Below are 15,379 nucleotides of genomic sequence, written 5' to 3'. Positions count from 1 at the left end.
TTGATGTCTAATCTTCAACTTTTAGTCACTTTAACCTATATTTAGTAACGATTCTAAGATCCCGTGCGGGTATAATTAGCATTGACTTATAGTTTCATGGCATCAATACAGTTTATCTCTGCGTATTCGACAATATATTTATTGAATATGGCCACTGGAAAGTGTACACCTGTACAAAGACTCATGCATATTCGTATATAGAATTACTCTTAAATCAGGAGCGGGAAACATCTCCGATCGGCGGGCCTGATATAAAAAATTAGGTACTCGGCGTGCCGGATTACATAATGGATACATTATTCCCGTATTTATTCCCCTATACAAGGAATAAATTGTATTTGATGTAAATTCTACGTCAAAGCATCGAGAATAAAAACAATATATAATAAATTTATTAACCTTATATACTTCAATACTTCTAAAAGTTAATTCGACATCTGCGATAGATCAAGGTTTTCTACAAGTGCTCTTGCTGCATGTCCGATGTAGAAACCCTTAGTAAAGACTGCACCTGAACATCAGTTGTATTGAAACTCAACCTTGTCTTGTTAATGGTCGAAAATGTTTCCTCGCAAATGTATGCAGACACGAACAGGACAAGTAGTTTCATTACAGTCTTTCTCAGGTTGGCAAACTTGGATTCATTCTGTGACGTATAAAATTTGACATGACGTTCAGATTAAAATTTCACTTTCATAATAAAAACTCTCTGCGGGCCGGTCAAACTCTGGCTGTATGTTAATATCCGCTGTCCCTTTGCATACTGCATTAGAAGCGGTTACCCATGTTTTGGTATTGGGTGACTTAATCCCTTTTGCCTCGGCTCATGCGTTCTGTGTATTGTCACTGCTAAGGTGCCCTCCAACGCTGATGCCTGAACTGATAAACGAAATCCGTCGATATGCTAATACCACATTTACAGCGTTTGCCTCAAAAGTTTCTTGATACAATGAGCTTCCATTTGATTTCAAATTTAATTTGCGTAAATTTCATTATGCACCGCACTTATAACGCTTGCAATTTTCTCAGTCACTCCACCATGCATGTCATGCGATGGTAGGACGGAACCTTCGCGTTAACATGGAAAATACAATTTTGAGAGTTAGAAAGATAGCTACAGCGACAACGGGACTAGTCTAGAGCTCATATATGATAGGTTTATCGACGCTCTTATCAATAATCTGATACGCTTAAGTCAGTGGTTCTCAACTTGTGGTACGCGTACAACTAGTGGTGCGCGAGGTTCTTCCAGGTGGTACGCGAGTAGATTCTGTTTTTGTTTCCGACCGAGGCGAGTCATTAGTTCAAGTAGGTTTGATTTTGAGTTTTTTGAACCCGTCGTCCTGGTGGTAAGATCGTCGTTGTGGGTAAGGGAAATCCCACCAATGACGGCTTACGGGAAAGAGATCTAGTCGTACAGCATTGGGTTTCTTACCTAACCTAACCGTTTTAATATATTTGACTATAGATAACTAATTTACGGATAGCTGCGCAACACGTGGTTCATTTCATAGCATGCAAGCGGCTGGTTGTCGGCCAAATTGACTTTTAGAAATGCAGTTATGTTTGGTTCGGACATCACACAGGGCACTGAGAACAGGTTATTTAGTGGTAGCGTACATCTAGCTATTGACGGGGGCCATTGATTGGCTCCTTAGCTGAAGCCAATATTGAAACTAATTGATATCAATAATTGAATGAATATCATGTTTCTTTCGCTCATCAAATATCCTACTGACATCCTCTGAAAGCCGTACCACAACTGCATTTTCAACAGTCAATCTGGCCGACAACCAGCCGCTTACATGGTATTAATCAACCACGAATCGGCAGCGCATCGCATCACTCAATCGTGAATCACGAATTGCGCATCTATCCGCAGGTTAGTTAGCTATAATTTGACCACAAGAATTCCTAATGTATCCACTACAGAAGTCATATAATGCACCCGAAAATGGGCAGTTTATTTTCTGTTTCGCTGACCTCGGCAGCTCAATACGGCGGGGATATTTGTGACCGTCTTCGCGCCGCACGTAACTTATGTAGCTGGTACGCGAGCACTGCATAAAACGTCGAAATGATACGTGGGGGGATAAAGGTTGGGAACCACTGGTCTAAGTCTTACAAAAGCCTGTTAGCAAAGTGGCGCGTATTACAAGCCGGATGAATATTATTATTATTTCACATTTGACATTCGTGTTCTCGCCCTTTTCAGGCCATGTGCACAACGACACGAACGTTCGTAATGTTCTTTGTCTTTGTTTGTGGTAATGTTGGGGACGTCTTCTTCAATGTTTCACTCATTAAGGCGCCATTCTCTTTCGCATCCGCGCGTCCCATCGTGGTCTTGGCTGTCAATTTGTAGCACGGCTCACTTTCGGTCTGGGCTTTTCATGCGATCGGCGATGAGGAGCCCAGAGAGACCTCCTACACATAGAAGTTTCTCCGAAACGGGATCCAAACCACTACCATTGGTGTCGTAACGCTAGCGCTTAACCAACTGCGCCACCCGCCTCCCGCAGGATGAGGAATCGTATTTAAGAATATAGTCGACACACGATAAATACTTAAACAACAGCAATAATCGCAAAATCGATTTGAACTGGTAGCACAGTGCTTCGATGACATCGCAATAATTGTCAGCAACGTTGAATAGCCAATGTATAGACCTCAGATTTCCTGATAAATCTGCTGGTGAATCGGCCCTGAACCAGACGCGCATTCGATATTCTGCATGTCTTGTGTCTTGACGGTGGGGTGATTTGGAGCATCGCTGGTCGCCAACGACGTGTTTTCCATCAGTCGCCGAGAGAAACGCACGCAAACGTTGCATTTTTGTCTACCGGAAATGCATGAATGTACAACCGCCGTGATTAGCCCCGCAAACCCCAAAACAATGACAATCGCGTGCAGTGAAACCATCATAGGTTGCCCCAGGTACGTATGGACGGTGGCAGATAATACAGATAATATCACGGATGCAAATAATACAATAGCAGTCGCCGTCGATGGTATCACACTTAAAGGGGCACTGCGCTCTAAAAATGATGTGGTCTTAAATTGAAGAAAAAAAATAAAGAAACATTTTGGCCGCAACCATTTTCTTTAGAACGCCAACGTAAAGGAGCTTCAATTTAATGAAATTTCCACAGGACCAGAACGCTCCAGCGGTCACGGCTGCGCGTCATTTCTTAACCCGTTACATGGCACTATCGAATGTAAACATTACATTACATTCGATAAGGGCACGATGCCAAAACCGAGGCACTTGCTCTACGCGATTAGTCAGTCTCGCTGAGAACGAACTTTAGATAGTTGTCAGCCAATGTTATGAAGTAAATATGTTTACACGCCAAGGCGGTTTAGATACGGCTTTGAACAAACGATGTTGCGATGTTGTTATGAAAAGTTGCGCGTGACGTTGGCCACCAATTCCTCTCTGGCGATATATACCGGTATGCTTTTTGTGGAGGCTGAGTTGTGGGTTCAGGTTGGGTTTGCGTACCGTTGGATTACGGTTAGGGATGATGAATTTTACTACAGTACCCGAACCCTGAACACAATTTTGAATGTCATAAATTTTGTCATGTTCATGGGGAACACTGATTGGTGGTATTCGTGTTGTGGATAAGAAATTTCTGTTATCCTGAAAAAACGTCTACAGTATTGTCTTGCTCCACCCAGAATCTTCATAATAAGTTTGTTCCACTTTGTATTGAGGATAAACCAATGCATTGACATTATTGCAAGCTGCAATGACAAGATGTGCCGTTACATCGTGTGAAGTTACAACGAATGACGCAACGCATACTCTTCATAAAATTCCTTCTGGAATTGCACTAAGGCGCCAGTGGTTTAATGCCATAGGAATCTCGTTGAACAAGATAGAGCAGAAAAAGATTCAAGATTGTATGCAGTAGGCATTTCAAGATAGGCGATTATACTCGTCCCCGTAAAGGAGATACCGGTGGCAAGCGTCGACGACTTAGAAGGGGTTGGTGGCAATCATCTCTAGCAAACTCTCATGCATATTATAAATGGTTCTCTTGTATTTCTTGATAGAAGCTGTACCTTCGTTGTATCTTACAAAGCAGTTCTATAAAACCAAGAACGTATCAGATCGGAAATTGACTATAGTTTTGGACAAAGATCAATCTTTGGCAGAATCTTGTCAAGTAAGGCTACATTTGCTTTTCCCTACAGCATGTTGGATTGACTTTTATTCATCTCTGTTTAGGAATCTGACTCAGATTTTATGGGCCTAACATGTTCGAAATTGATTGGTAGGAAGCCGACCAAGTCCAAGGTATTTGTTGGTAACTATATTGAAAGTTCCCAAATGCATTATATAACATTTATCTCGACAGACCGTTACGCATACAACAGCAATCGAAGAATCTACGATCACTAAAACTCAAGAATCTTGCAATGTAAGTCCTTGTTTTCAATTTCACATGGCAATGATTCTATAGAGATTTGCACTGTTTTTGTTCAGTCATCGGATTCAGATTTTATTGAATCGAAATCTAATACAGGCATCAGTAAAGGACGTTCCACGCACAAGCTTCCAGTAAGTACACTTGAGTGAATTGATTTGAGAAGGTTACCAGTATACATGGGCCCTGTGGATATAAAGCTGTATCAGCTGTATCAGTTGTATCACTCTGTGGATATAAAGCTGTATCAGCTGTATCACCCTGTGGATATAAAGCTGTATCAGCTGTATCACCCTGTAGATATAAAGCTGTATCAGCTGTATCACCCTGTGGATATAAAGCTGTATCAGCTGTATCACCCTGTGAATATAAAGCTGTACCAGCTGTATCACCCTGTGGATATAAAGCTGTATCAGCTGTATCAGTTGTATCACTCTGTGGATATAAAGCTGTATCAGCTGTATCACCCTGTGGATATAAAGCTGTATCAGCTGTATCACCCTGTAGATATAAAGCTGTATCAGCTGTATCACCCTGTGGATATAAAGCTGTATCAGCTGTATCACCCTGTGGATATAAAGCTGTATCAGCTGTATCAGTTGTATCACTCTGTGGATATAAAGCTGTATCAGCTGTATCACCCTGTGGATATAAAGCTGTATCAGCTGTATCACCCTGTAGATATAAAGCTGTATCAGCTGTATCACCCTGTGGATATAAAGCTGTATCAGCTGTATCACCCTCTGGATATAAAGCTGTATCAGCTATCAGCTGTAACACGGCTCCATCAGCTGTATCACTCTACCTGTATGGAATCGGTGTCTTGTGTTCAAACAATTCTTGATTTTTTTATTATTATTTTTTTAATTACTTTAACTTTGAGAATCATCGCTGCTCCCATATTATAGACAAACCGTACCGAGATTCACCCAGGTATCACTCTGCAATTAGTATCAGGTCTATACTATGTCTGGGATGCGCGAAATAGTCTAGTAGGCTGTCACACATTTAGTGAGTCAGCTCTTCTCGCCTACACGCGCGAAGAAAGAGAAATTTCTATATTTCATGATTGAGTCGGTCAATATATGATCGGGAATTGCATATAGATTGCTAGCAATTTTTATAACGTCTCTCTGCTCACGTAATCTAATCTAGGCTACCAGCCGGTAGAACTGAGTAAGGTGTGTTTGAAAAGGTAGGACATACTGTAAGGTCCTGATAGGCCCACTAATTTGACTTGGTTATTGCTGTGCAAGTTGTTGAACAGTAGTTCATACTCTACTTTTATCTTGGGACACTGTCTTGCTTTCTTTTGCAATATTTCGTTTATATATTTCAGTCCATTAGATCCGTGGGCATGGGCGTGTGACTGGATAGCTTGTGACTCTTCAGCATTCTTGTTGAATCCACTTTTTTTAAAAACTCTGGTTGGTGATATCAAATGCTTCGCATTCATGTTATACCAATTTTCACTTTTAGCAGTTTCTGATCGCATTTTCAAGTACCAGTACCAATAGACGAAATCTCAACAGGGTGGTTACTGTACTGCTCTTCAAATTACAATGAAATGTTGGTCTTGGCTGTCTGAGTCTCGAGTCATATGACTTGGTTCAAGTCATGCGCAATGACTCGAGTCCAAGTCGAATCAATACACAGATTGACTCGAGTCGAGTCATCAGAAAATCGTGATTTGAGTCGAATCATTACAATCCTGGTGTCTGATTCCATAGACTACCCTAAGTCGCTTCGACACTTTCCTATCCTTTTATTTTCATTGTATTGTATTTTTGTGGTGTATTGAACTGATAAAATTGCTAATATAGACCTATGCAGACATGGGGTGATTACTTCATGAATGTAATCGATTGCGATTACGATTACTTCTGAATGACGCGAGAACGATTACGATTACAGCAAAATCAGGAAGTAGTCGATTACGATTACATTGGAAAAGTAATCACGATTACTCACGATTACATTTATTTTGCATCTTAGACGTTATATTGGAAACAATATATGGATTGCGCGAAAAGGCCTAATGAGATAACAAACTTCCTTTAAAAAAGAAGCGTCATTTGCTTATTGCGTCATAATGTAGCCTACCTATTGCCCATTTTTATAGAGGACGATTTATCGCACCCAACGATTTGCATTCTTGCCAGGTCCATTACTGCCGCACCCCAAATTTCCCAATAGGGTGAGGAGCGAGCTCGACGAGGACTCAAAGTATTTCGTAGACCAGCATAAATTATTGTGTATTTTCGAAAGAGAGAAAAGCTTGATTTTAAAATGCATACGTCTTCCCCTCAACAAAAAAGCATAGCCTACATTATTTATAGTAGAGCTGCATTTAAAACAAATGGTTGTTTAAAACACTTTGTTTCAAACATGTTTTGAACAAAGACTTGAAAAATATCAAAATTGTGTTTTTTTAAGTTGTAAAATTATGCCATTATGGTGTAAATACTTTTCAACAAACATGTTGTATGAGCCTATACGGACAATAACCACCCGATTTAGCCGACGTACATCGATATGGGATGGTTGGAACCCTCAAAATAGTCGGTTCAACAGTTATAGGACAGATATTTCGTCAAAGGAGCTATATTTACCCTATATTTTTAATTGTCAATGTCAATGCACAGTCTTGACTGGCTTCAAAAAACATGATTCAAACATGTTTGCTTAAAATTGATTTTTGTTTTCAATGCAACCCTAGTTTATAGTAATAGGCATTTAGGTTCCAGTTAATACCGTGCCACGGCACACCAAAAGACATATGCAGTTTCGACCAACACGCGACTTCACGAAGTGTGCTACTAAAGAGAGACCTTGGCCGAAACTTAGGGTATGTGTCCATTGTCAATAGCCGCGCCGGGTGGGCGTGACTAATAGTCCACGGTCCTACCAATCTGAGCCCACAATGAAAATGCCACCCGGGCACCCACAGAGCATTAAAGACATGACAATTTGTGTCTGAGTCTCACGAAAATTTTTCTTTTAGTCTGCTACGTTTGGAATACAACAATATCTTTTGATTATATAACAGACCGGAGGTCACGAATTAACAACATACACTAAAGTAAAACAGGATACCAGACGTTATAATTATGAATTACGTGACCCCAGCTCTACAGGTAATTCTGAACTTCGGGGCAGAGAGAGGATTTAAAATAATTATTAATAAAATGCGTATGCCAATATTATTGACGAAATTCAGTCTTCAACTTGAAAATACCACCCTATGAGGGCCAAAGACCAACGTTTGGACTGGGGGACGAATTGCTGTTTTGGTCCTGATTCTAGCTACAACTCACGCTAACATGATACATAAGCCCATAGCTATGACGGCAGGTCCCAATGTTGAGTAAAGAATTGTGAAATGAGGATTGGCGCCCGTTTCAAGTAAAGTCATATGAGAATAAGATGCAGAGAACATAAAATTCTGCCTTCAACTTCAACAGATAATGTACTGCAAGCTGCCGTTACGAGAAACGGCAAAAACGGCTCGATTATGATGCAGCTGTTTATTTTCAATGCTTCGTTGTGGAAACCGTAATGCTTTAGTTGACGAGTACAAAATTTCAAATCTTTGTCCGGTGTACGTACGCACTACATATGCCTACTGCTCGCCAAGCAGCGTCGGTCAAACTGCGTTCAACTATAAGCATAACCAAACATCAATACACAAGTTACTATTTTAAACTAGGCAGAGTGGTGATTAATTATCCTGCTGCGAGGTACTGGCGTGTGGAACGTTTTGATACTCTGATATACAGCACGGCGGGTGTTCTTACAATCAGACTAATTTATACGTACATCGAATATATATATTTGCTGTGGATACTTCTTACGCAATGACTAGCAAAGCTAATAGGCTACTTCTGACGTAATAATGAGCAATGACATTTGAAAATCAGACGTTTGTGCTATCACGAGCCTGGTATAATATCTCTCCCTTGTTCACGAATGTTCAGTTTATGTCATAGTCCTTGTACAAATAAAAAGTAATCGTTCTTTCACAAAGAAATCGATTAGATATGGGAAGTAGTCGATTACGATTACGATTACTTCGGAATTTTATTGAATATAATCGATTGCGATTACGATTACTTGAAAATGCTGTAATCGTCGTAATCGATTACGATTACTAATCGCGATTACCCCATGTCTGGACCTATGATGATGACACTAGTTATCGGAGCGTGGTCAGATCACTAAATTTCACACCTTCCGTTTTTAAGATCATTGGAAGTTTATCACAACGTCATACTGGAATTTGCACCTAAACGTCTTCATTTTACTTATGACACGATGCTTGCACGAACCGAACTGGCAGTCCTGGATCACAATGAGAATGTTGGGAGGTTTCAGGCAGTGACACGAGAAGGTTTGCTGTGTCCATGACATGTCTGCAAGTCAAGGTACTTTTTTAGTTACTTACCAAATATTTGTTTAAGCAGGTGTTCTACGATTCAAAAAAATTTACTCTCGGACAGCAAAAGAGTGGATCTTGAAAAGCATGTATGAAAAGAAGACGAACCACTATGCGAGAGAGCTTTTGAGACGAACTGTCGAGAATCGCACTGACATCAACTTCCGCAGTAACATTTCTAGAAATGTGCATACAGTCAGCATAGCACCAGAACCAGCTCCCTCTACAGAAGAATTACTTTTGAAACGGCGTTCCCGAACATGACTGAGATATATTAAATCTTTGTAATTCTTTGCCAATGACTTCGTATTGCAGTGCTACTTAGGCAGCTTACTAGCTCAATTAATTTCTTCCACATGTTTCCAGTTACTACTAACTGCCCCGTTGTAATACCCCAGCTATGTTCCAATTGTCTGGTATTTATTAAAAATCAAAATAGCAATGTATGAAACACAGCAGCCACTGTTGGAATATAGAATGCAGTACACCATACGGAACTGATTTCGACTTATATTGCAGAGCCGCAGTGTTTTTAATCACAGTTCGTTTTCTGTCGGCCATTTGAAACTGACATACAGTCCATCGTCACTAGGGTACTTCTCTCTTATAGCAGTGACGATGCGGGCTGGCAAGGGCATCCGGTTTTTGCTACCCAAAACTTCGCCATCCATAATCCATTCCAGTATGTGACGATAAGACACCAAGCGATATTTTCTGCAATTGGAAAATCTGAAAGTATACTGCAGCGATAAAAAATGCTGAAATCTAATAGCAGCATAGAGATGACCGAGAATATGATGCTCTCAAATTAAAAAGTGTAGGCATTTTATGGAAAGTATTCGATAATAGGTTAAGAATGCAGGAAACTGTAGTTCATCTCCAACAACCATGTCACGTCACATATATATAGGCCCAATACTAAACACAATACAAAATGTACTAGGACAGAGGCCTCAACCCAGCGAGATAGTGTAATGGTTATGCGTCCGGCTGCTCGAGCGGTAGGTTGTGGGTTTGATCCCCGGCCGGGTCATACCAAAGACTCGAAAACTGGTATCCGCAGCTATCCTGCTAGGCACTCAGCAATCACGAATAGCATGGAGGAGAAAAACAACGGTGGCGCAGACTAGATGACCTCATGGGGCCGTATCACAACTCCGTCGTCAAAGCATCTTGATGGTGCAGGCGAAAAAGAATATCACATTTCTCTCTCTTAAACACGCGGCCTGCGCGCCGCATGCTGCCCTTGAGACCATTTTGTACGGCCCGCGACAGCATTCTGGATTTCGAAGTATTCGTCAATATTTAACTACCAGCAAAAAGTAGGAAATTGGCCCACGAGCACATTTGAGTTTGAGACATCTGTTCTAGGACCTACTTGTTAGAAAGTCTTCTGCCAGGACCGTGCGGTTGATTGTTATTATTCCAGTTTTTTCTGTTCACTTTGAAAAATGTTTCAAGAATGGAGGGTTGTATATGTAGGATAAAATCGTCATGTTCTGTTATGCAAGGCGACCCTCCATTCCCCAGCAGCTCCATTATTTGTTGTATTTCCCTGCAGCAAACACACTCATTCTCGTTTGGCATGCGTGGACAGTTCAAGCAGCTGCACCATTCATTGTCAAGTGTCCGAAGTTGACTCTGGTTTTCTGACGATTCCTTTGACCAATACAATAACATTGATGAATTGCATTTAAGAAACACAGTGCAATGCTTACAGAGACATGAGTTTGTGTTTCTTGAGTTGCAACGAGACGGGCAAATTCCTCCTCTGAATATTGTGGTTCGAATTGATACGGCAGGCTCTCACCAAATATCGTGATATCTTCTACATCTGTGTCTTCATCAGTAGTTATAACATCACACAGATCTTCTTCCATACCAGTAATAATTTTAACAAATTATACATTATCTACGTGTCAAAGGAATTGCATAAATGAACTGATGGAAACAAAAATTCATTTGTAAAACTGAGAACAACATCATACGATAAAAATATCACACAACAATATTTGTACAAGCCTGTCTGCATTCGTTCTCGACTTGCAACTCAACGGCGCTTCTTTGAAGTACGATCCAAAACAAGCCAATGTCAATCGTGCAACCAATGCTTTCCATGAACACGATAGACAGGTTGTGTAGAGCAAAACGGAGATGAATATGGCCGTTATAGGACTGCATTCAAGTACAATTTTGTAAACATAGCTATTTTATTACAATATCCCATCACTACATGGCCGGTTTCAACTGATAACGCCACAAAAGCTATAAACCGGTGACATGGTCGACATTGCAGATCCAGTAGTAAGGAGAATTGCCCCGTGGACCTTTAGGGGCTCTGAGGGAAAGGAAGACACACTACACTTTCATTCGAAATTAGCCGAACGAAGTTTCCAGACAATTTTTCAAATATGAACATTGAACAACCCTTCTGTGCAGTCAGTAATACGCTGTAAAATCACTGCTTAAAATTTACAGCTGTATGAATAGCTTTGCATCAATATATAACTCAATAGCTGCAATGGCATCTCAATTGTCAGCATCAGTCATCTGGCAAATATTATAGAGTCATAACAAGCTTCAGACACAAATCCTCCTGACTTAACATTGTACGCTGGTTTAGCGCCGGTACCGTACGCTTATACTTAACGTAACTAAACCGCCCTGGCGTGAGACATAATTCCTCCATAATATCGGGTGACAACTGTCTGAAGTTCGTTCTCTAAGTGACTGCCTTATCGGGTCGAGCAAGTGCGACAATGAAGATAACGAGCAATAAATTTTGTCAACGGGTTAAGAAACGATGACGCACAGCCGCGACCGCTGGAGCGTTCTGGTCCTGTGGAAATTTCATTAAATTGAAGCTCCTATACGTTGGCGTTCTAAAGAAAATGGTTGCGGCCAAAACGTTTCTTTATTTTTTTTCTTCAATTTTAGACCACATCATTTTTAGAGCGCAGTGCCCCTTTAAGGTAAATATCCCAGAGCTTTGCTTTTTGCCGGACAGAAACGCCACAGTTGCGCATACCATCAAAAACGATCCACTCCAAATGCCTTGGTAACTGTGAGTAACGATTTTGTCCTGCGTGTTTTGAAATAGAAGTCCGTCTTGCGGTGTCGATAGTATTATCGTACCAATAGACATTAGTATTGACGGACCGCCAAGTGTGGCCTCTATTCGCGCAATGTTATTTAAGCGCCGTTTAGCTCTTCGACCTCCTTCATTCATGTCGATAAAATCGCGTTGATTTATCAATATATGACCGGACATCTTCAACGTCTTGTAGCTACATTATACGATTTAGAACTGAATGTGGAATTTCAGTGAGTTTTATTATTGAAGCTTGGTGGTTGTCCGTGTCCAATGTCCATGCTATTGCATTGCATCATTGCGCCATATCCTCGTTGTAACATAAACGAGAATGAATTACTCTCAAGATAGTATGAATTACCACTACGCCACTGTAACTTTCTAATCCCTGTCAACGAACAGACCGAGATAGCATGGTACTTCTCATGGTTATGAAGTCTACTATGTCACGCGCCGCTAGGCTGATTTATACAGGCAAAACACTTGGAGCTACAAAACGTAGGTATACAATCGAGTAATATATACATATTTAAATATTTGTGGCCGAGACTGGTCGACTGTTGAATGTTGATATACAATGTTCTATTTAATTCTCCACTAAAGTAGTTGCTGACGAGTACACCTGACAGATGTCAGCCGAAAATACTCGGGTTTATTCCAATAATATTATATTTTTCAATAGGCAAAACTGTTACAGTCTTATCACATCGCACAGTCAAATCTCTGACTAAACATACGAAACTAGCGCATCGACATAGCCGTTGCAATTTACTATATATACATAGGCTACTCATTACTCTCTGCAAAACTCTCAAAACACAGTGACGCGAATTAGTCTTACCTTTACATATAAATCTGTGAATGAAATGCCCATTTTACAATATAAATGGAAAATGCTTACACAAAGCACCACTATTCTCCCTGTCGTAATACCAAGCTCATTCGGCACCGACTCGATTGGTGTATTTCTAAAAATGTCTTGACTTTGAGGTCTATAACATATGTTCGCTTTACCAACTGTGATGCAGTATCGACGTAAGGTGTGAAGGCACCGACACGCTCGGAATACTATCAAAAGATATCCTATAAGATAATGTCTTTTCACAATCAAGTACAGGATACGATTGGACTGAACTGGGATATGATCGAATTGAGGACGGCGCTACTACATATCGCACTGCGTTTTGGCACATTGTCATTATATAATTATTGAAACAGGTTTACTATTTAATACAAAACTTGCATGGCATGACTACACACGAGACACTCCACACTGGTGGATGATTTTTTCAAGTTTGGTAGTGTTGATTCACCTGTCAGTGACAGGTAAACTATTCACGAAACTGTTTTCTACTGAACAGGTTTTGTTATATTACGGCAAATCTGATTACTAGAATACACCGTGAATACCTCGAAACCGTATTCGGTTCATCTTAAATTCATTTGTACGCGAAAAAAATGTGGCGAGATAGCGTAGTGGTATGATCCACAGCTACAACACCAAGGGGTTGCAGATTCAGTCCGACCGAGGTCGACATTGTGGTGACATTTTTTTTTTCGTGATTGACTTGCTGAGTCGGTAGCTGCTGTCCTGAAAAGACAACCTCTTGATTTACAATTTTTCTGGTTATCAGTGAACAACTGAACATGGATTATTGTTTGTCGTAGTTTTTGCTATTGTTTTAGTTGCATCTCACCACGCATATAATAGAGATCGGTGGTTCTCAAGCTTTTCTACTTGCGGACTAGCATAATTATATATACGATACCCGCTACGCGTCGTACTATTTGAGTTTATGTTATACTATCAAATTCGCTAATTCGGATATTGTAAAATTGTACTTAAAACGTCTTCCTTTACATATCACTGGTCGCGAACGACTTGGAGGTTACTTTTAAACAGTTTGGTACAAGACCTGCAGCATTGTGACATATAAGATGAAAGTATACCATGAACTCTCTATCCTCCGTTAAAAAGCGTTCGGAAATTAAGTTCGAAATTTCTAAATCAGTCAAAAACTCCCCAAATTAGTGTTAAAGTCTTCAACCTCTAACATTTTGCAATTGAGAAAAAAATTGAAATATATTTCGTGGACCGGTCTGAAAGTTGGCAGATAATGGCTTTTGAGAACCATGACATACATTCGAATGTTAGACCAGCAGGTGATAAGCGCTAGATTTTTATTTCAATATTCAACATCAACAACAGCATCATTCGAATGAAGTTATTTGTCAACATATTTTTTGTAGCGCAGTGACAACGCTGTATACCAGGGTTGCGCGAGCCGCATATCACAAATATCAACTTTAAAAGAGCCACAACACCAAAATTCAAATATTCGAATTTATGACGTCACAATGAAATGTTGGGTATCGAATAAAGTTTATTATTCTGTGGTGATACTGATACCATAGTGTCCTATATGGTGTCGACACAAGCAAATCGCACGGTTCAATGAAATTGTATCACGTCACAGTTTCCATTTGGCTACAGGCAATTTGACGGTGATTTTTGACCGACTTGCCGAGCATTAAATTTGATGAATCGGGTATCAATCGAAAGCTGACGCTGTACTGATTGCGAAAATATAAATTTTATTCCACTCATGGCCCTGGAACCCCCACAATCAGCCCCCAATTATTCATTGTCGAGTAGATTGGCAGTGTGACGCAACAATGATGTCTGGCGAAACGAGAGACTCGCTCAAGAGCAAGGATGCGGCCGAGCGGCGAGAGTGGGATCAGCTGACGTCGCGGCAATAGCGATGTGCAAACGCGCGACAGAGAAACGCTGCGCTGTTGATACTTTTTCTATGCGTTTCGGTACAAGCGAACACACACTAGAGGTCGACCGATTATCGGCATGGCCGATTATCGGGGCCGATATTTAGAGCTTTACCGATTATCGGTATCGGCCTATGAAGGCCGATATCGCGGCCGATATTTTATATTTAAAAAAAATTGAAAAATTTCGGAAATTCAATGCTCCGTGTTCTCAATCTCAAGAAATCGACGACGCAAAGGGCGATATATGACAGAATTACCCTTGCAGTACGAGTTTAGCTGGGTGAGCATGCAGAAAAACTATGCTTCCTGCATTACAATCTACCTTTTCTGGACTGATCTGCAATTCTGTATCATATTTTACTTTTTGGATTATCCCAAATTTCATCGAATGTGCACAATTAGGCAATAATTCTTTTGAATTTCAGTTTTCTCGATTCTTGTTCAGCTTTCTGTGGCATGTACAAGTGCCATCTTGCCTAATATATAATATTTTTGGTGAAATTGTTCTCTGCTCCTTCCATATTAATATCGGCCTATGATATCGGTATCGGCCTTGTGAGTGAGCCGATATATCGGTATCGGTATCGGCCTGTAAAAATCAATATCGGTCGACCTCTAACACACACCAGC

General features: G+C 40.5%; 2 protein-coding genes across 8 annotated transcripts; one reads left to right on the top strand and one right to left on the bottom strand.

Moving 5' to 3' along the window:
- Positions 1-3,021: 3,021 nt before the first annotated feature.
- Positions 3,022-9,313, top strand: LOC145436362 (uncharacterized). 6 transcript variants are annotated; one of them, XM_080313709.1, is made up of 6 exons: positions 3,022-4,175; positions 4,238-4,306; positions 4,368-4,430; positions 4,496-4,571; positions 8,681-8,826; positions 8,900-9,313. In XM_080313709.1, the coding sequence occupies exons 1-5, from the start codon at positions 4,038-4,040 to the stop codon at positions 8,815-8,817; spliced, it is 483 nt and encodes a 160-aa protein (XP_080169835.1). In that variant the 5' UTR covers positions 3,022-4,037; the 3' UTR covers positions 8,818-8,826; positions 8,900-9,313. The 6 variants fall into 6 exon arrangements, with proteins under 6 accessions (XP_080169835.1, XP_080169837.1, XP_080169836.1 ...); XM_080313711.1 differs by having other exon boundaries at positions 8,681-8,860; positions 8,936-9,313; XM_080313710.1 differs by having other exon boundaries at positions 8,681-8,860.
- LOC145436364 (uncharacterized) lies at positions 9,275-11,283 on the bottom strand. 2 transcript variants are annotated; one of them, XM_080313712.1, is made up of 3 exons: positions 10,590-11,283; positions 10,250-10,530; positions 9,275-9,600 (listed from the first exon to the last, which is right to left on the bottom strand). In XM_080313712.1, exons 1-3 carry the CDS (start codon positions 10,749-10,751, stop codon positions 9,408-9,410), a joined length of 636 nt encoding a protein of 211 aa, XP_080169838.1. In that variant the 5' UTR covers positions 10,752-11,283; the 3' UTR covers positions 9,275-9,407. The 2 variants fall into 2 exon arrangements, with proteins under 2 accessions (XP_080169838.1, XP_080169839.1); XM_080313713.1 differs by having other exon boundaries at positions 9,275-9,585.
- Between the last annotated feature and the right edge of the window lie 4,096 nt (positions 11,284-15,379).

This window comes from Botryllus schlosseri, chromosome 3, assembly GCF_051294905.1.
Source record: "Botryllus schlosseri isolate E-star chromosome 3, Bs_hap1, whole genome shotgun sequence".
NCBI classification, from domain to species: Eukaryota; Metazoa; Chordata; class Ascidiacea; order Stolidobranchia; family Styelidae; genus Botryllus; species Botryllus schlosseri.
This window is presented reverse-complemented; position numbering and strand designations above follow the sequence as displayed.